The sequence below is a fragment of the Canis aureus genome, chromosome 3, assembly GCF_053574225.1.
Source record: "Canis aureus isolate CA01 chromosome 3, VMU_Caureus_v.1.0, whole genome shotgun sequence".
NCBI classification, from domain to species: Eukaryota; Metazoa; Chordata; class Mammalia; order Carnivora; family Canidae; genus Canis; species Canis aureus.
Window position 1 is genome coordinate 69,674,393 of NC_135613.1, and position 21,638 is coordinate 69,696,030.

At 37.8% G+C, this 21,638-nt stretch overlaps 1 protein-coding gene across 1 annotated transcript in view; it reads right to left on the minus strand.

Moving 5' to 3' along the window:
* Positions 1–762: 762 nt before the first annotated feature.
* The window catches only part of ZW10 (zw10 kinetochore protein), a 30,332-nt gene continuing 9,456 nt past the window's right edge, over positions 763–21,638 (minus strand). Inside the window, exons 6-16 of the mRNA XM_077893556.1 lie at positions 21,120–21,272; positions 20,454–20,645; positions 14,346–14,509; positions 13,594–13,776; positions 10,046–10,284; positions 7,506–7,577; positions 6,711–6,880; positions 5,735–5,865; positions 4,706–4,837; positions 3,701–3,903; positions 763–1,372 (exon numbers count right to left, since the gene is read on the minus strand). Of these exons, the coding sequence (XP_077749682.1) occupies positions 1,252–1,372; positions 3,701–3,903; positions 4,706–4,837; positions 5,735–5,865; positions 6,711–6,880; positions 7,506–7,577; positions 10,046–10,284; positions 13,594–13,776; positions 14,346–14,509; positions 20,454–20,645; positions 21,120–21,272 (1,760 nt within the window). The 3' untranslated portion in view covers positions 763–1,251. The remainder of the gene's footprint in view (positions 1,373–3,700; positions 3,904–4,705; positions 4,838–5,734; positions 5,866–6,710; positions 6,881–7,505; positions 7,578–10,045; positions 10,285–13,593; positions 13,777–14,345; positions 14,510–20,453; positions 20,646–21,119; positions 21,273–21,638) is intronic.

The following is a 21,638-nucleotide window of genomic DNA, read 5'->3' on the forward strand; positions in this document are numbered from 1 at the left end:
AAAACCACCTTCTTCCTTATTCATTATTCTGCGACCCTTTGAGCAAGAAGAGGAAAAATGAAGCAACTGCCATGAGTATGGGCCGAACATGAACTGAGGGTAAAGACAGAACATGTGAGGACAGGAGGAAAAAACATTGTTCTTGTGTGCCAGGAATCAAGGCGTTAAGCCTAAGGAAGCATGCCCACGGTCCTAAAACTTCTTCCAGGCCACATCTGCCTGGACAGCACCTAAAAATCACACCCTTTGCCCTCTTTCTGGGGACAGGAAACCGTATTTCAGTACTAAGAGTCCTACCGAGGTTCAGGATAACCTAGATATAACGCATACCTCCGATGGCCGAAATGAGTTAAAAACAGACTCAGCTGAACTGAAGAATTACCTGTGTCCAGCAAATGAAGGGTTAGGATACAGAGCCCAGAGTTAGCATCTCAGGGCATATATATGTGCCAAAGGAACATCATCAATTTAAAACTTTTGCCATTTGATAAGGTACAGAAAGAGTGGAGCTTAAGAAAAGAAGGTGAGAAAAAAAATTCCAACCAAGAAAACAGAATTTAGTTGAAAGAGCAAAGTGCCAAAAATGTATACTGAAGGGAAGTCCTAAGACTTCTGAGAAATTACCAGAGAGTTATGAAGAAGACAACAATGAGTGAGTTCTCTGTGAGGATCATAAATGTCAATAAAAAGAATGGCAGAGAAGTCAAGGAAACTCATTGGTCTCTTTTGTCAAAGCTCCCAGGTTATTAAAGACTCTCACCCTTAACTCTGAAAAGCATTATTTATTGGAAAGAAATATTAAAGGAAGTCTCCTTAATCCAGCAAGGACAAATACAGTTCCCCTATCCCCCAAAATAGATCTCCCATCTGCTCACAAGTTCTCCACCTGCCCCAATCTCTTGGGATTCCCTGAATTTGTCGATCTGAGGCCAGGGCCTCCATCTGCAATGGAGTCAGTTCCCAGAAGGCCCAGAGCAACATGAAATAGTGCTACCCTATACTTTCTTATCAAGGGATGATGGCCAGAAAAACAACAAATTGGGGTGTTTTGCTTGACAGCTCATCTTAACATCCAGTTCTTCAACAAAGCCTCATACAAGCCAGAAGGTAAGGCGTTCTTAGGTGAAATCAAACTTCCATGATAAACCGGTTCACCGAAACTAGCAGATGATTCCAAGAAGTCTTTAAGGGATAATTATGCCAAGAGAGGAATCCACACAGTCAAGACATGGCTTTCTTAGGAAGATACAGCTATTTAATCTTAGCAAGGGCAGCTGCTCTTCTTTCTGTGTTCTGGAACAAGGCACGAATTAAAGCTTTTACTTCACTGGAAGAGAATGCAGCTGCCAAGGGCCCCTTTCCATCAGCCCACCTGCAAAATAAAAGATAAAATTCTATTTCCTCTTATGTCTCTGTATAAGCAAGATTTTAAAACTGCTTATCTGTTCCCAAATGCTTATTTGTCTTAAATAAAAGTAAAACAAATCCTGGCATCCTTCTCCTTCTTGATGGCTCTACTACTCTATCTCTTTAACTTCTTCTGCTTCTTGGAGGCATCCTGGTATCAGCACAGTTAGATGAAGAGATCAGGTTGGGAAGATAAGACTATTCCCTCTTATTCTATACTAAGTCCTGTTTGAACTTGAGAATTATGGCCACATCCTCATATGGTTACATGGAATCTTGGGATCAGTAACTATTTTTAAAAATGAGCCACAGGCAACAAACTTTAACCAACAAAAGACTGGTATAAAAAATACACAGTAAATTCCCAAGAATCAATAATGAAATCACAAACAACCCCATTGGATAAAGGGCAAAAACCACGAACAGGCATTTTACAATAGAAGAAAAATAAATGATCAGTAAAAAGATGTTCAATATCATTAGAATTTAGGGAAATATAAATTACAATGACAAGGAACTACCATTTCACACTAACTAGCAAAAATTTTAGCATCTGATAATACCAAAAATTAGTGAAACTGTCAAGCAACAGGATAAATAATGAAATATCTGTAAAATAGAATATGATACAACAGTGAAAACAAACTACAGCTCTGCGTACTAGCATGAGTGATCTTCAAAAACAAAATATTGAACAAAAGAAGCAGGTGATAGAAAATTCCATTTATAGAAAGTTCAAACACGAGCAAGTCTAAACTATATTGTTCACGGATATGTGAAAGTGTGGTGAAACTATAAAGAAAGGAAAGGAGAGAAGTACCACAAAATTCAAGACTGTTTGTGGCTGTTTGGTGAGAAACATCTGGAGAGGGGAATACGGGAGTCTTCACAGGACAGGTATTATCTTTCTTACATTAGGTAATAGGTACACAAACACTACTGGTTTTCTTTAAACTGTAAGTAGATTATGTATATATACTATATTCCTTCATATGTATATTTTTATAATGTTAAAACACTTAAACTACACAACTGGAGGTAGCTTCTTCAGTAAAAAATTTTCCCCATTAGTTACCACCCCTATGTTTACTGAGATCTCTGTGTTTACTGAATTCCTTAGAGGCAGAAACCAAGAAGCTAAGATACACTAGTACTATAACTGTTCTCACAAAAAAGAATTAATGATTACGAGGCTGCAGCAATGTCCTTTATAACTGCAGAAAGAAAATGTCTTATCTGCTGCCTCTGGAGTCTTACCTAAAGACATCTTATTACCCACTAAGGACTTGTAAATAACAAATAAATAAATCAAATTTTGTACTAATGTAATTGCAAGTATTTTGATGTGATTTTTTTTTTCAGGCAGAAATCTCATTTTCATTTTTTAAGATGGACAACATATGCTGAGAACAACTCAGACACATCTGTGGAGACTGCGCTAATGCACTGGAGCATCTTTAATAAAGTAATAAAGCAAGCCAAAGCAGGCAGACAAGTAGCTGTAAGGACGGAGAAGGACCTTAAGGCCTACTCAGGGAGTTTCCTCTGCAAAGTATGCATACTCATCAACAATTTACCAGACAATAATGGGAGCATCCATAAATGTGTAACTAACCCATATCTTATCTTTTCTGTGCAGCATCAATGAGCTCTGCACACTAAGTATGATGCAATAAAGCATACAACTACTGCACATGGCAACATTAACTGATGGTCTCTGGTGTCGGAGAAAAATATCAGGCACTTTATTTAAGAAAAGATGAATCCTCTCTATGTGTATGATGCTTAATCTCTAAAGCCACTGTACTCCCTACAGAAGTACTGCTGGTCGATCAAACAGTGGTTTGATGCTGACTATTCCGTACAAATAAAAGTCACTTTTGTGTTAACAAATCAAAGCCAATATTAAAATGGATCCACTGTTGGGTTAAAACAGGCAACAATTTCCATCCAGGTGTCAGAAGGTTGTACTTCTTACAAATGTAAGATCATTGGTGCAGTGTGTCAGAACAATATGCTCAAGACCAAAATAACATGAAAAAGAAGCCTTTATGTTATCAAATATGGGAAAGTGGTAATGAAATCTACACTATTACAGGCCATGCAAAGGCCTCAACTACTGCTACTCAATATGAAACTCTTTCCTAAGCAAAATTAAGAAACAGAGAAAAGTACTCCTATCAATGGCATTAATACTTTGTAGCTATCTTTGGAGAGACACAGAGAGAGAGAAAGAGAGAGAGAAAGAGAGCGCATGTGAGTGATAATCCCCTATAAAAAGGGTTATACCCACCGATCCCCAATTTCTTGCAGGCTGGCTTGTAACATCATCATCAATTCTTTGAATGGCATCCATTTTGACACATAGACTGGAACTTCTTCTTGGTATTTCGTGTTCTTGCTTTCTTCAGACAGAGGTGCGAATACGTGGGGTCCCTCATCCATCACTGTTTTGCATAAGGAATACAATCTATCACCATCTTCAGTAGAGATGTCCTGGTTTTGCAGAGAGGGAACACAAAAGAAAAGAATTGGGCCAGCTCACCAGTAAGGAAAGGGCAAATCTCTGGTGCATGCTCTCCAAGGGGTCAGCTACAGCAACATGTTTTCCAACCAATTTAGTACACCTTAAGAGACATAAGAAGGTATCAGCAGCTTTCTGACAATACTCCTAAAGCTAGAATGACACAAAATATGTTTCAACAGATTGTCAATAATTTAGTTTGTCTGCATGAAAGAGCCCATTTCTCCAGCAGAATGCTGCACCACTTGCTGCAAAGCAGGGGATATTTTTATAAACAAGGACTTAACCAATCTATGCTTTAGAGACATCAGTTGGCAGAGTCCAGGCAACCTGCACATTGGCTCACATTTAAAATCCCAACTGCAACAGTGTGTTACAAAAGTACCTGCACCAGGCTGCACTTCACTTTACCACAAAATTTCATGCACTTGCAAATTAAATAAATATAGGACTTTCTACCTTACATGTAGGGCCTACCCAGTTTCCAGACTCCTCCTTCATAATTCACACAGATGCTAAAGGGAAAAGCAGTATAATCCTACTTTCTTATTTAAGTATAAAAGATAGAAATTAGCAAGTCTCTAGCAAAACAGAATTAAGACGAAACTGAAAAAAAAAAATAACAGTATAATGAGTTAGACATAAAACATGAGCAATTTCTTCTACCATCTGTGTTGACTAGAAATGAGATTTCAACATCATTTTCTTAGTAAAGCAACAATCGGAGGCAAGAACTGCCATCCCAAGTCTGGTGAAGCACCTAATGGCCTTTACCTCTAGAGCAGTGATTCTGCCAATGATCTCAGAAATTGCCGTATTGAGTAAAGTCCCCATAGCCTTGCAATATATATTCACTGGCAGGACATCCTGCCACACGATTCCAAGTCTCTTCAGCTGGTGTAGTACCTGTCAGGAGAATATAGCTGTTGATGTGAAAGAGAGACTGTTGCAACTCTATTTTTTACATTCACATTTATCACGCGTGTATGGGAAAAGAGGCATTATATGAAGGTGAGGTAAAGTCATCAAAAGTATGAGCTTCTTGAATATATGACTCTGGTAATATCCCTGCTGGATGAAATGTACATTTATCCTGAGAACGGGAAACCACTATAAGAAGATAAATCATATGGACGCCTGGGTGGCTCAGCAGTTAAGCGTCTGTCTTCAGCCCAGGTCATGATCCTGGAGACCCAGGATCGAGTCCCACATCAGGCTCCCTGCACGGAGCCTGCTTCTCCCTCTGTCTATGTCTCTGCCTCTCTCTCTCTGTGTGTCTGTCATGAATAAATAAATAAAATCTTTTTTTAAAAAAGATAAATCACGAGCATTGAAAAATGTACAGAATTGTGAACTTACTATACTGTAGACCTGAAATCAATATAATACTGTATGTAGTTTTCACTTCAATAAAAAATATCAATCAATAAATAAAAACCATGTGCTCATTAAAAAGAAAAACACAAAACAGAAAGAACCACGACAAATCATATAGGAGAAAGGGACACGGAAATAAAAGCTAGTATTTCAAATTTCTCAAACTCAAGTCTATGGATCAAAACCTTGCTATGACAGACTTATTAATAACTAGTCACGTTATTGGGTGGGTAGAAAGATAGCTTCCTGTTGGCTTGGTGGGACAAGGAAAGGGAAGACTGTAAACGTGACTGTAAAAGGTATCCGTATTTTCTGATGGGGGTTGTGGTGAATCAAGTGAGCTACATATTCTTTGCTGCTTAAAACACAAGGGGGAGATTATCTAGAGAAAGAGCACAAATTTCAGAGCTGAAAGCAGCTGCCCACCTGCCGGACTGCTTTACTTGCTGCAGAATAATTCTCTTCGTCATCCATGTTGGAAAAGTTTCTAGCACTTGATAATCTTTCCAGGAGTTCTCCCTTCTGTGCCCTCATTTGAGCCAAAAAACACTCTGTCCCTATGGTGGGGAAGTAGAATAAAGAATTCTAAAAGTTATTCAATTACACACTACAAATCCAGGGTGGAAGATGGGAGACAAGCATGAATCATACATTATTCTGCTTATTTGAAACTGCTTGCCAGATGACATCATAAAGCTGTTTTAAGGTTGCTAGAAATAATCACTTCTAATACATTAGCCAGTCCCTCCAAGCCCACTCTCAGGATAATAAGTCTTTCCCAATAGTCTGTACAGGGTCAGATAAGAAACATTACTTATTCAGAAGCAGCTACTTATTTTTCTGATATATCTATGCCACCTAAGGGAAAAGTCATGAAATAAAAAGCTAAGTGAATCATATACGTTCTCTGCTTTTCTTAGGCTATCATTATAGTAAACATATTGATTCATCCCACACTTCATTTCTTTTGATTTTTAATAATCCCAAGTAAAGCTAGGTAGTAGAATGGAGAGCTACCCTAAGGTTTTGCAAAAGAACAAGCCCTGACATTAGTAAGCTCTTACCGACAATGCTAACAGAATTTATCACAATACAAATCTCATTACGCGTTATTCTGCTGACAAGACTCTGATTTGGTGAATTCACTGTGCACCAGCAATGCAGCTTGGATCTCTAATGTACCATGAAACCATGTCATGAAAAAGTAATACTTCCACAAAGACTACATTCACTTTATAAAATTAAATAAATGGGAACAGTTGCAAACTGAATGCTCTCCCACTTTCCAATATACCTCAGGACCACCGCCTAACTTCTACCTGCCTAACTCACAAATTACAAAGATACTAGGCCGAAAAGCTGCATAATCAGTATGTTTTCCTCAATTTAAGGTATGCGTTACCTAGTCTCCTGAAGCTGGGTACAAGATCCACAAAAGTAGCAGTGCCATCACAAAGAATGGGGGCCAGACGTGATCTGAACTGATGCCCCAGGGTCAGCAAGTGGTGAGCAATATACATACAGTTGTTGTGGTGAATGGCAGCCAACTGGGGCAGTGTTTGAAGGTTTTCCCTAGGTGAAAAGGAAGAAAGAAATCACAAATTGTTGAAGCTGAGGTGGATGAAAAGTTACTTCTCTTTTAATATACTTAGCGGCTTTAACAACTGTCTCCTGTACAAATATATGATGAGATATAGTCTCATCACTCCCATCCCAGGCAGTGTGAGGCTGTTCTGAGTGCAACCAGGTCCTGAAATACTATTCCAGATTAACAAAAAAGAAAGAGCAAGGGAACCCAGATGTTCACGTGTCTGACTCTATGTATGCAAACCTAGCAGAGTGGTACACAGTAATTCCCTTCAAATCTAAGGCTGACAAGTCTGTGGAAGTGGGGACTCACTTCCTCTTCCTCCAAATTCCCTTTTTCACTTACACAACCAGGCACTCAACTCTTCTAATTCACTAGTTTCCAAATTGGCTGCAGATCAGAGTCACCTGGGAAATTTTAAACTATATTGATGTTTACACTTTAATAACCAATATTCTTTAAACATGTGGTTTTTTAGTGGTTTATTCCAGTTCATTGTGAATTTCAGTAACCCAAATATTTTTGGTGGGAATATAAAATTGGTGGTTTTAACCCAACTTACATTTTAGACACATCATATCATACAGAAATCAGACACATATCACTTACTTGTGATATGTTGGCACAACATCATGGAACAAATGGAAGATGTTCCTCACGGAGTAGAAAAGTTGAACAGCACTGAAGAAAAAAAGTTTCAACAGAAATGCATAAGGATACTGACAATGAGAAAAAAAGGTCAAACTCGGTGCACATTAGTTGATAACTAACTTAGTTATCAACTAATGTGCACTAATTAAACTACGGTTTAAGAGAACACTGCCTTGGTCAGTGCTGAAAACACCCTTAATCTAGGTAGAAAAATATTCTCCACCAGTATTTGCTAACTAGACTGCAGTTCTAAAAACCTGGATCTACTAATAATTTTAAGCACAGCAGCATTAGCCCAAAGCCTCTTTCCCATTATCAATTTGTGTTCTGCCAATACCCAGAGTATCCCTTCAGTAACAAATGGAGCTAAGCCTCAAGCAAATGTCACCTGCTCACTGACGCACTCTGCAAAGGGCAAGGTATCAATAAAGGCATTCACTTGGTTCTTTTAGAATCAGTCTGACTTTCAGCTTTCACCTTTTCTCCTTCTTCCCCCAATGCAAGGAGATGAATCAACATTTCTAGGATAGGATCTAACCTCAAAATTTTTTGCCCTTTAAATCTGGCCTTAGAACACCTGAATATTATTATTAAAATGCACTCAGAGCAAATATACGGTTTGTACAGCTTACTTCCACAAAGGAATATCTTTTTTTTTTTTCACATAGGAATATCTTAAACTATGTATGTACCTTGAATAAGTCACAGGAATTCCACAAATATTTAGAAAAGCAACTCATGGTTACTAGATCCCAAAACACTGTTACTACCTGATTACTAAGATACCTGATGAAATTATTTCATTTTATTTTTGCTGCACGTGTTGCTATACAAGGTTTGGTAATAGGGAAGTGAGTTATAACATGCCTGTGTTTGTCTGTCCTGGTAAAAACTATTTGTTTTGGAGGAAAGAATGCATATAGATACATAGTACACAAAACGACTGTTTGGTGTTCTGTGTTATCAAAAAATGGAGGAAATACTGCCTTGTATCTCTAACTTCTGGTCTAACATATATCAGGAGAAATAACAGTTACTCTTAAATTTATTTTGCCAAAGGAGTATATACTTTTTACATGTATTTTCCTTCCTACTTATATTTAAAATTGGATGGACTTGTGAACACAACAATTCACTGAAGTCATGGAAATATCTTGGTAAATATATTCTTTCTAGTGTAGAATAAAATAAAGGGGTTTGTTTGCAGGTAGAGATCGAAATGAAAGCTCTGGAAGCCCACCTGAGATGCAATGTGGTTAAGTCAGGTCCAGGTGGGACTGTTCTCTCCTGTGAGGATGAAAAGTAAAGAACTGCTACCCACAGATTCAAACTAGAGAGACTTTTGTCCGTCTGTCTGCTCTACATCTTCTCAATTCTAAGAGTAGGAGAGGTGCTCACAAAGCAAAAAGAGATTCAGAACGAGATGTGGACTAGAGTTGGAGGTACCTGAATATAGTGTAGATTAAGAGAAATCATCCTAAAAGGGTAAAATCAGATCTCCAGAACATTCCATGCTTTTCCTTCTACCTTTGGCCTTCCAACAAACTATTATTGCATTAAAAACAAAAATGTAGGGGCACCTGGATGGCTCAGCGGTTGAGCATCTGCCTTCAGCTCAGGTTGTGATCCTGAGGTCCTGGGATCGAATCCCGCATAGGGCCCCCCTTGAAGAGCCTGCTTCTCCCTCTGCCTGTGTCTCTCTGCCTTTCTCTGTATCTCTCATGAATAAATAAATATAATCTTTTTTAAAAATGTAAATTAAGGGGATCCCTGGGTGGCGCAGCGGTTTAGCGCCTGCCTTTGGCCCAGGGCGCAATCCTAGAGACCTGGGATCGAATCCCACATCGGGCTCCCGGTGCATGAAGCCTGCTTCTCCCTCTGCCTGTGTCTCTGCCTCTCTCTCTCTCTCTCTCTCTCTGTGACTATCATAAATAAATTAATTAATTAAAAAAAAAAGTTTTAAAATAAAAAAAAATGTAAATTAAGTATAATTAGGATCTGTTTTTCAAAAGGTAAAATGAATTCTAAGCTAAAAGGCCGGGGCAGACTGGAGTAGATGGTGTAATAACCATTATTACCACCGCCACCGGTAATAATAAAATAAACATTTAAGTATTGATCATTTTCGAGGTGGTATTCTAACTTCTTTACGTGTGCCTTCTCATATAACATCATTCAACTCATATAAAAAGTAAAAGTCAAACAAAAATTAAAAGAGCTTTTTGTAAAAAAAAAAGAGATTAACTTTAATGTTAAAGAAACTCCACTCATCATCCATACACGTTTCCATTTTAAACATATGCTGTGAGAAGTACATGCTACTGTAAATAAAAGTTAATTATCAGTATGTATCGGTGTGCTGCACTGTTTTTCTAGGAAAAAAAAATACTAACTAATGTTAGGATAAGAAAACCCAAAGAATTCCAACTAATTTTCTTAATAAATGTCTAGGTTCGGTATACATTTAAACCAGTCACTGCCGTTTTCAGAACGCTTACCACTGATCACTGCTGGTTGTTGCCTCTACTAAAGTCTGGTAGGCAAGTTCCATTAACTGCTTCACAGATTCACTGATACGGCACGTGGGCAAAGAAAAGGAATGTTGGTCCAATGTATTTTCAGGCTCTAAATTCACCACCTCATTAAACTGAGTTTTGGACATATTCTGTACTTGTGGCTTCTCATCCTTCTCAGGACAGGGTAAGGCTGGCACACTTATCTTATAATCAGGAGTAATCTAAGATTCAAACACAAAACACAGAAAATGTATTGTCCTGAGAATAATGCAAAGGCAAATATACAGAAAGAATAAGATGCTGGTGGCCTGCATGATGACCCAGCTGTGGCTCTACAGAACAATCAAAAGATTTGAATAAATACGGAAATGATTTTAATGACTGCTCAATCTTGGGTGAGAGCATGTCATAAGTAAATAAAGAATCCCCTTTACTATGGCATTCTTCCATTTCTTCTGTGTATTCTTCATAATGGTGGAAACTGGCCCAAGATTTCAGGTAAATGAAAGGACCTCCAGAAATCATCTTTCTCGGGCCAGACTATGAAATTATTGCAGACAAATATAATTGTGTGTCCTGTGGTCATTAAACACATTATTTCCTACCAGGAACGTGTGTTGGTTCAGTCTAAAAAATAACCCATTCAGGCTAGCATATCGTCCCCTAAACAAAACAGAACTTCAAATCAAAACCGAAAAAGCTTCCCTTACATTTATACAGAACGGAAATTCCTAGATGTATCAAGACCCTGAAAGAACACCAGGCTGCTAGGCTGCAAACATCAGTGATATTTTTAAATCTGACTTTTAACAAAGTCACTTAATTTCTCTAGTCCTCAATTTTCTCATAGTAAAGTGAAGAAATTGTCCTACAATAATGGTCTTCAAACCTCATTTTCCAAACATACCAGAAGGGCCAAGGAAAAAAAAAAGAGATTAAGCAGGTGGGAACAGCAGGCTCTGCTGCAAGAGCAGCAGTCCTGTTCTGCACATGCTGGACTCCCCACCACGTTTCTAACAGAAAAAGCTCCAAGTTCTAAAAAAATGGTTATGTCACCAAATTTGCCTTCCTGATCTATAAAATGATATAATAAAACCTACTTCAAAGGGCTATTAAGAAGTTTAAGTAAAAAAAATAAAATAAAATAAAATAAAAGTTTAAGTGACAATACAAATGTCTCAGGGTTGGCAGTCAAATTTATGGCTAAGAGAGTAGAAGGAAAACATTATAGAGGTGATTTAAAAAATGCTAATGTTTGTCTGAAAAAGAGTGGGCCCAAAATACACGTGACCCAATTAAGTGACTTCTTAAGGAAGGTGAGGGAACCCGTGATGGAAGCATGTAAGATCTAATCTGCTGCCTGTCAGGTTAAAATGTCAAAACAAGACCCACAACAAAACGTAGCTTTAGATCTTAGGGGAAAATAGTGGCTATACACAAGGAATGGTTTAGAGGGAATTTAGATGAAAACCATGAAAGGCCATTTAGCTGAAAATGGTTTTTAGAAAAAGGAAGAGGATCTTTTCAAAGCTGGGCAATGGAGAAGATCTAATCCCAGGGCCTAAATGCCAACAGAAAGAACCAGGATCAAATCCAGAGCAGTGGTTCTCAAACAGGAACAATTTTGCCCTCTGGAGGACATCTGGCAATGTCTGGAGATATTTTTCATTGTCACCACTGGGAGAGGTGCTACTGGCATCTAGTGGGTAAAGGTTAGGTATACTACTAAGCATCCTACAAAAGAGCCCCCCCACCCCAACCAACAGCAAAGAATTACCTAGTCCCAAATGTCAACAGTGCCACTACCGAGAAACCCTGACCTAGAGAAAGCTACTATTAGGATTTGAGTTCTTAGGAAAATGCAGTCACAGTGTCAGAGCTAGTTGAGTATAGGGAGCTCAGAGATTGTCTCGTTCAATTCTGTCACATTACAGAAAAGGAAAATGAGGTCCAAAAGGTTAAAAGATTTGGCCCAGGGCCACAGAGCAATCCAGTAACAATCCTATTTACATCAAAAAGTCATGAGACAGGAAAGTGGGTCATATATGAACTCATTTACCAGATATTTACTGAGCACTAAGTACATAGTACTATGTACCAGTATTCTCTTGGTACCGGGGAGATACGACAGTAGACAAAACAGTGGGGAAGAAAAAAAGAGCCCACGTGGAGCTTATTTTCCAAAGAGAAAGAAACAATAAATAATAAGAGATTCAAAGAAAAATAAAAGCAAGGAAAAAAGGGCATAGGAATAGGAGGAGGTCACAATTTTAAAAAGAATTGCCAGGAAGGGGAACAGTCATACCCCTAGTCATACAGGTAAACATGTTCCAACAAGAGGGAACAAGAGATTCAAAGGTTCTGCAACCAAGTGGGCTGAGTCAATTCAGGGAACAGCAATGAGTCCCAAGTGTGTGCAGCAGAGTAACTGAAGAAGAATGCAATGGGAGATGGGGTAGAGAGGAATGGTGGGACAAACCCTACAAGGCCTTGGAGGCTACAGTCAGGCTACTCTTTTTCTAAATCCAGGGAAACCCCTGGATTTTGTGCAGGATAATTACATAATCAAATGATATTTATGTAAAAATAAATAAAACCCCACAGCACAGTTGCTGGTACTGAGTGGATTACAGCTCCTTAATTATTCAAAATACCTCAAAATGTGTTCAAACCTGTGCCTCTCAAATGGCTGATGAACTATTTTGTTAGGTGGACACAGTAACAGGGCACCTCCAAGGGAATATCGCAAAAGAAGGGACAAAGGGGGAAAAAGAAAAAAAAAGAAGGGACAAAGGGAAGAGCTTCATCCCTATGACTGTGACATGAGAAAAAGAGCTGAGAAATGTTCTATTAAGAGACTACCTTAGTTTACATTTTACTTTAAGTAATACCTTACACTTACCAAATATTATTTGATATATGTAAAACTTGAAAAAAAAATAGAAAATACATCGAGGGCAGCCCGGGTGGCTCAGCGGTTTAGTGCCACCTTCAGCCAAGGGCGTGATCCTGGAGACCTGGGATCGAGTCCCACATCAGGCTCCCTGCAGGGAGCCTGCTTCTCCCTTTGCCTATGTCTCTACTATCTCTGTCTCTCATGAATAAATATATAAGATCTTAAAACAACAACAACAAAAAAACTAGTGCCTCCGCTAGCCTAAGAGATGAAGTCAACATTTTTACAGCAATGTATAATCTCTGGACTCAGAAGCCAAATTACATCTGTCACAAAATTGTGGATTAAAAACTCAAGTAATAAAGTTAATTTCAACAACAGGAATCTATGATATTTACTTGTTTTTCAGTGTATACTATGCTTTCGTGTACACTCTCTTATCTGGGCCTCACAGTAACCTAGGGAAGAGGCAGCTATCAGGACCCCTTGAAAGATGAGAGAACTACCCGTTGCAAGATGAGTAACTTCTCTCACTGAGCTCAGCAATTGTCATACTCTCTTCCACTCTACCAAATTTGTCTCAAAAATGCACGCGGCTCCTAAACACAACATAATACGTGATAAGCCCCAGTACCTTCACAGTGTTGTGAATTTCAGAGGTCATTAGGTTTCTAGCTGCCACGATCACATCCTGACATTTCTTGTTAGCAAAATGAGAATTGATGTTGCGGGCATATTTCAGCAAATCCGTAGTATCTCCTTTTAAAAACCTCATCTCTTTTAGGGCATTTTCAAATTCTTCAGTGGACTGTATGATCTGAGAGAGACAAGGGGGAAAAAAGAAAGAATTACATACACATATTCCATTTCAGTATTGGAATTTCAAACCCAACACAAAAAAACTAACAGGGACCAGGTAGGCATTTAAGTTTTACAACAGACCAGCAGTTAGCAGGTATACATATATTAGGTATTCTTCTGGCCCAAAATCCATTAGGAATACTATCTTCAATATGAACTTCTGATTCTACTTAATAAAAGTGCAAAGATCTCTAAAATAAATACACTTATTTTAGTGTTCAAGGAAATGCTAAAAGAAGCAAAAAAGTGTCACACAGTAGCTACAATAGTTGATACAAGTATAAAAGAACAATTGTTTTCCAAAGGTATCTTACTAATGAAAATATACTTAAAAAGAAAACATACTTCCCAATCAAAAGGTAGAAAGTAGGGAGAGAAATGAAGTAATAGAGAATTTGCTTTCACTCCCTATTAATAATTTCCTTAAAAATCTCACTAAAGTGCAAAAGGTCCCCAAGGAAAAACAAAAGATACCCATAGGTACCTACAGTCTCTTCCAACCTTCTGTAATATATCTGCACTCACCTCTTCATACTGCTGCAACTTGCTGCTATTAGTTGGGATAGAATAAACCAAGCAGTTTTTAATGAGGCACTCAGACAAGTCCTCCCAGATCATGTCACCAAGCATCTCAGCCAATATGATCTTAGATGTTTTTTCATTTTCTAGGTCAGTATCAAGAGGTAAATCTGAAACAAACAAAAAAATTTTAAACAAGACGCCATTCACAGTTAAGATTATTCTCAAGTTTCCTAGTTTTCTAGAATTCTAGAAATTTTAGCATGGGGAAGAAAACAGCACAGATCATTCTACAGCTATCTCAACTGCCTGCGTGGGACAAAGCATGGCACACAATTATTACTTTAGTCTCATTGCTGAACTGAGCAATCTGCACTGTATTACTGCCTGTACTCTACAACAATAAAGTATTAAGCCATCCATACCATACAGTAATCATCTACTGCAAATCTACCGATCGAGTTACACGACAAGCACTCGGAAGTTCTGCATACCAAGTTGAAACTCACTTCAATAAAATCCCAGTTCTTTAATAATGAATGAACATCCTCTGTCATCTTTGCCTAGGAGCAGCATGTTTATCCTAAGTGAAATATCAAAAACACCTTACATTACAGCATGATAACTAACCTAGCAAACAGAATACTTCAATACCTCTATAGTATATTGTATGGTGGTTATTTCCCCCAACATATTTGGATGGAATTATTGAAAATATATTAATTAATTAAATAATTAAGAAACAGTGGCCAACATAGAGGGAAGAGGAACCATAAAAGACATAAGCTATTTTTAACCTAGTCCCAATTCACCGACCTTAGAGGATAAGAACCTTAAAAGAAAGTAAACATATTATCTCAGAGCCTTGAGAGTCTTAACAATGTCTAAAGTCTAGACTTGTACAGCCACCAACCACATTTTGCTGCTGAGTACTTGAAATGTGGTTGGTATGATTGAGGAACTGAATTTTTAAGATTTTTTAATCTATTTCAGTTTAAAAATGAATGCAAAGAGGAGTGGCACCTGGGTGGCTCGTTGGTTAAGCACTTGACTCCTGATTTCAGCTCAGGTCATGCATGACCTCAGGGTCATGAGATCAAGCCCTGCATCTCTCTCCCTCTGCCCCTTACCCTGCTTGTGTGCTTGCTAAATTAATGAATAAATGAATGAATGAATTAAATCTTTTTAAAAAATGGGAGTCAGGGTATGTGATTATAAAGAGAGAACACAAAGCAGCTTGTGGCAATAGAATAGTTCCATATCTTGATTATGGTGGTGGCTATGTGGACCTACGTATGATAAAACTACACAGAGCTATACACACACACAAATGAGAGCAGATAACACTGGTGAAATCTGAATAAGCTCTGTTGAATTGGACCATCGTCCATTTGCTGGGTTTGGTATTATACTAAAGGTAGACGAGATATTAATGCTGAGGGAAATGGCTGAAGGGTACATGGGACATGTATATCTTTTGAATAAAAATTTTGAAGTAAAAGAAAAAAAGGAAGCAGTGTAAAGTAGTTTTGTTAAGCACAACTTCGTTGTTTCGGTAAGACTGCAACATCACTTTAGCTACTGTACCATGTAAGCTATTATGCTGTCTGTAGTGCTCATGTCAGAGGCAGGCACACATCATTTCTAGTACGTCACATGAATACCTCACCAAGCTAGTCGGCGTAAACAGATCCATTCCATTCTAATTATTTTTTTCTATGCACCAGTGTAACACTGTAATGCATTTATTTGAATACTTATGCATACAGCACAAGCTACACTGGTACCTAGATAAACTGTAAAAGGCAATTAAATTGAAATGCTAATTGTAATTATAATATAATTATTTTTCTAAATTTAAGAAAAATAACCATGGACAAGGTATACTACCGATGAAGAATTAAGTGAAGATGTAAAAATGAATAGTATCATGGGAAAAAAAAGACTGGAAGAGAACATCACACATTTCACAATAAATGGCAGCTGCAATTTACTAACACAGAGCAAAACAAATCTGCTTTTTAAAAAAGAGAATAAAGTAAACAATATTGAGACATTTTCAGCAAATATACATATTTCACTATACTGTTCAAAAGTACTCTATTCTTATTTTAGTTTTTTATTAAAAAAAGGTAACTGAATTTTGTCATATTTTCCATATCTAATGACATGGAATTTAATACGAAATCTATTATTAAATACAATTTAATATGATGACATAATAAACTGGTTGATAGCTTTCTTATGTTAAATACCTTTGCACTCCTAGAATAAGCAATGGCTCTTTTTTTTTTTTTTTTTTTAAAGATTTTACTTATTTATTCATGAGAGACACAGAGAGAGGCAGAGACATAAGCAGAGGGAGAAGCAGGTTCCCTGCAGGGACCCTGATGTGGGACTCGATCCCAGGACCCCAGGATCACGATGTGAGCAAGGCAGAAAATCAAACACTGAGCTATCCAGGCACCCCACACCCCAGCAAGGTCTCCCCCACCCCCTTTTTTTTAAGACTTATTTATTTATTTATGATAGACAGAGAGAGAGAGAGAGAGAGAGAGAGAGAGAGAGGCAGAGACACAGGAGGAGGGAGAAGCAGGCTCCATGCAGGGAGCCTGACGTGGGACTCGATCCTGGGACTCCAGGATCACACCCTGGGCCAAAGGCAGGCGCCAAACTGCTGAACCACCCAGGGATCCCTAAGGTCTCTTTTTTAAAGATATTGGATTTTTAATTTACTACATTTTGTAAATGTTTGCATTTAAAACCCAAAGGTAAAATTGTTCTACAGTGTTTTCTCTGGGTGTAAACTATCATTATTACATTTTGGTATTATTTATGCTGGCTTTTGTTTTTTTATTTCTATTTTTTAAGATTTTATTTATGTATTTATTTGAGGGAAGGAGTGTGAGAGCATGAGCAGGGGGCAGACAGGCAGAGGGAGAGGGAGAAACAGGTTTCCCACTGAGCAGGGAGCTTGACATGGGGCTCAATCCCAGGACCCTGAGGTCCTGACCGAGCCATCCAGGTGCCCCATCCTAGTTTTTAAAAACTTAACGTAGGACATAGTCATATTTTTCTATTGACCGAAAGAGTTTGATTAACACAGGGATTATTTATAATTTGAAGTATACACAGAAATGAGTATAAACTCTCTGTGCCTGACTAGTGATCTTTTTAGTGGCAAGTCTTTGATAACCTTTCAAATTTCTTCTACAATTACTTGTATGTTCAGAATTTCTGCTCCTTGGTAAAAATGTGTAATCGATACTTTCTAGAAAATCATTCATGGCAAGAACAAAATTTGCTTGTTATGACAAGTCCCAAACCACTAAGATTTATAAAGAAAAAGCCCAATTTTCTTTTTTCTTTCTCTATATCCACAAGCTTCTTTCTCCATGCCCAAGTGACCAATGCTATCATTTTCGTTTGTATTCTTCTTCTATTATAGTTTTTTAAAAAATGTGTGTCTATATATATATATAGACACATACACGTACTTGATATGGACTGAATTGTACACTCTCCTCCACAATCTGTATGTTGAAGCCTTAACCCCCAATGTGACTGGATTTGGAGATAGGGCCTGGCCTTTAAAGAGATAATTAAGATTAAATGTGGTCATAAGGGAGAGGTCATATTCCAATAGGATTGGTCTCCTTATAAGAAGACGAAGAAACACCAGTGATGCACTCTTACAGAGGACAGACTAGTGAGAAGGCTGTCTGCAAGGCAAGGAGAGAGCTCAGGAGAAACCAAATCTGCTAATACCCTGATCTTGAACTCCCAGCCTACAAAACTATGAGAAAATAAATTTGTTCTTTAAGCCACACAGCCTATGGCATTTTGTTATGGCGGCCACAGCAAATCAATAAAATTCTCATATAAGGGACTGCTCTCTTTTTTATAAAAATGGGTTCATGCGGTGATCCCTGGGTGGCTCAGCGGTTAAGTGCCTGCCTTTGGCCCAGGGCGGGGTCCTGGAGTCCCAGGATCGAGTCCCACGTCGGGCTCCCTGCATGGAGCCTGCTTCTCCCTCTGCCTGTGTTTCTGCCTCTCTCTCTCTATGTCTAGCATAAATAAATATAAATAAATCTTTAAAAAAATGGGTTCATGCCATAGATTTTAAACTTAACTTTTTTGTCACTTAGAAACAGATCATAGGGCAGCCCCAGTGGCTTAGCAGTTTAGTGCAGCCTTCAGCCCAGAGCATGATCCTGGAGACCCGGGATCTAGTCCCACATCAGACTCTGATGGAGCCTGTTTCTCCCTCTGCCTGTGTCTCTGCCTCTCTCTCTGTGTGTCTCTAATAAATAAATAAAATCTTCAAAACAAACAAATCATAGCCATCTCTTAAGCCAACATCTCCATGTCTGCTTCATTTCTTTTCCCTAGAAAAGAATGTACCAAGTATGCCTCAAACATATGTTATGTAACTATTGCCCAAATGATGCACAGTCCAGTATGCAAGTATACAACACTACTCAAACATATAACCTATTGATATCACTTCTGTAAAGAACTAAAAAGTGGAACACTAGGTCAAAGGGGTGTGTGTGTGTGTGTGTGTGTGTGTGTGTATATATATATATATATATATATACTATAATAGAGCTTCATATTATTTTCTACAAGGCACTCATAAAAAGCACTGAAAGAAACTACCTTTTTACTTTTTCTTTTTTTTTTTTTTTTTAAAGATTTTATTTATTTATTCATGTGAGAGAGAGAGGCAGAGGGAGAAGCAGGCTCCATGCAGGGAGCCTGACGTGGGGCTCGATCCCAAGTCTCCAGGATCACGCCCTGGGCCAAAGGCAGGTGCTAAACCGCTGAGCCACCCAGGGATCCCCCTTTCTACTTTCTTACCAGAAGTGTCTCATACAGATCTTTTAATGTCAGCCCTACCTAAGGATGAAAGTTCACCTTGATACTGTGATTTCCATTCCCCTACTAGGGAGGTTAAGCAATACATTTTTATTTTTGTTTATGAACAAATTGCACCTTCTCTTCTGTGAATTGACTATTCATATTTTTGACCTATTATTCTTTTCCTATGCATTATGTCCCTAACTGAAGGCACAAGAAAAATACCTTGGATTTCTGCAGTTTATACAAGTCTGAAGACTTTTTTTTCCTTCTCTACTACTGTTAAAACTAGAACCAATTCCTTTCTTTAAACAGAAGTTATTTTATAAATAAGTAAATTAAATGACCACCAGGAAGGCATACAAACACCAAGAGCATTTTAAAATTCTTTTCTACAGCAAGAAAGTTTGACTATTCAGTAAGACAACTGAGAAAAGCATAATAAGTCTAAATAAATAAATAATTCTTTAAAAAAAAAAGTAAGTCAAATAACTAAAAAGTATTAAAATACCAGAAATACTTTATTTTTAATAGTATAACAACCAAAAAAATTATTCAAAGCAATACAGAAACTGGCTATTTCAATTGTGAATATACAAAGATCTAACAAATAGGCTAAGATGGAATGTAATCTCTTATGTTAAATCTAGTTTGTTTCTATCAGATTAATGGGGATTTTCCTATTGAAATATGTACAACAATACTTGGTCCAGGGCGCCTGGGTGGCTAAGTTGGTTAAGTGTCTGACTCTTGATTTCTGCTCAGGTCATGAGATGGCAGGGTTAAAAGACTGAGTAGGAGTGGAGCTGCTTAAGTTCTCTCTCTCTCTCTCTCTCTCTCTCTCTGCCCCTTCCCCACCTCTCTTTCTCTCCCTCTCTAAAAAAAAACAAAAAACAGTACTTAATTCACCTCTGCTTCTCCCATAATTAAAGCAAAAGTCCCAAAATGTGACATTACTAAAAGTCCAGTGAGAGAAATATATCCTAGAATTCAACTAAATATTACAAATGCAGAATCCGGGGTAGCACTGGTGACCCTATTTTCAATACAGGGAGGAGAATGAATGTAAAACAGGGCATGAAGTAAGCAGGTGATAACTTTACTCCTGTGGCATAATTTACTCCCCTCCAATCCTCTATATATTCAGATTGGGGGCATTTTTATCTACTTTAAAATATTACTTACTTTTAAAAACAATACTGACTTTTCCTAAATATAAAAATACAAAAGCACTACCATGGGGCTACATACCTAGAAGGTGTTTCTGGAGCACTTCCAGTACCAGTTTGATCTTTGCAAAAACTTCAGATGGTGACGGATGTTCCAAGTCAGTCATTACAGATTCAAAACGAATAATAATGATGTTAGGCTGCCTTTCTGTAATAGCACAAAGGGATGGGCAAGATGCCAGAGGCTTAAGGATATACTTCAGCAGCAGCTGACCTGAAAAATTGTGTGAACACTCATCAGAAATCACTGGAACAAACTTTTAAAAAGCAAGCATGCCCCCCCACCATATCAAAAAAATTCTTTGAACCTAATAATAAAAATACCTATACTGTGACATCACACACCACTCATGCACTGCAGGTTTTCCCACTGACGTTTCCCAGGCTGTCTACAGATTTTTTTTTTTTTTTTTGTCTACAGATTTTTATTTAAATCATTCAAAAAGTCAAATTAAATAAATAGCAGTAGCTGGTTTGAAGAAAGGAAAAAAGGAAAGACAAGAAAGGATCCAAGCCCTTAATAAAATGGGTAGTATTTATAAGAATTCCATTTGATGAATCACAAAGCCAAACCTTAGGTTTCATCATCAATATTACCTAGAGAATAATTTTACAAACCTCTCTGTCATTCCTTTAACACTGAACCTTCTGAGATCTCATGAAAATGAAACCACATAGTATGCCTTACCAAATGATTTAAGCTTCATTTGTAGTTCCTCAAGAATAGAAAATGCCAACAGGACAGAACTGATTGGTGGCACAGGGGTCTTCTCTTCTTTCTGAGACTGTTCAATGTGTAAATGAAGTTCTGTTTGTAGGAAAGATTCCAAGTTGCTGGTATCTAAGAAAAAGGGGGAAAACATCAGCTGTCTCAGCAATACAAGATATTCTCACTTCTATTCCTCAGGGGTCATTCTCTACTGAGATTTCTAAATATGTGGTTTTGTTACAATACACTTCTAATGCAACCAAATTTTAATTATGACATACATGTCCTTGGCATCACTTTAAAACAGGAAATGACTTTCTGGTATATTCAAAGAATCAAACTAAGTGAAAAAGCAAAATGATGTGCCTAAATAAATTGTTTATTATACATCTACTGAATGGAGGTAAAAGGAATGACGAGTGGGGTCCTAATCTCACTTAGGATCTCTTTAATGTTCTTTTTACCAAGTAAAGAAAGAAAATACCCTGCCTAATTACA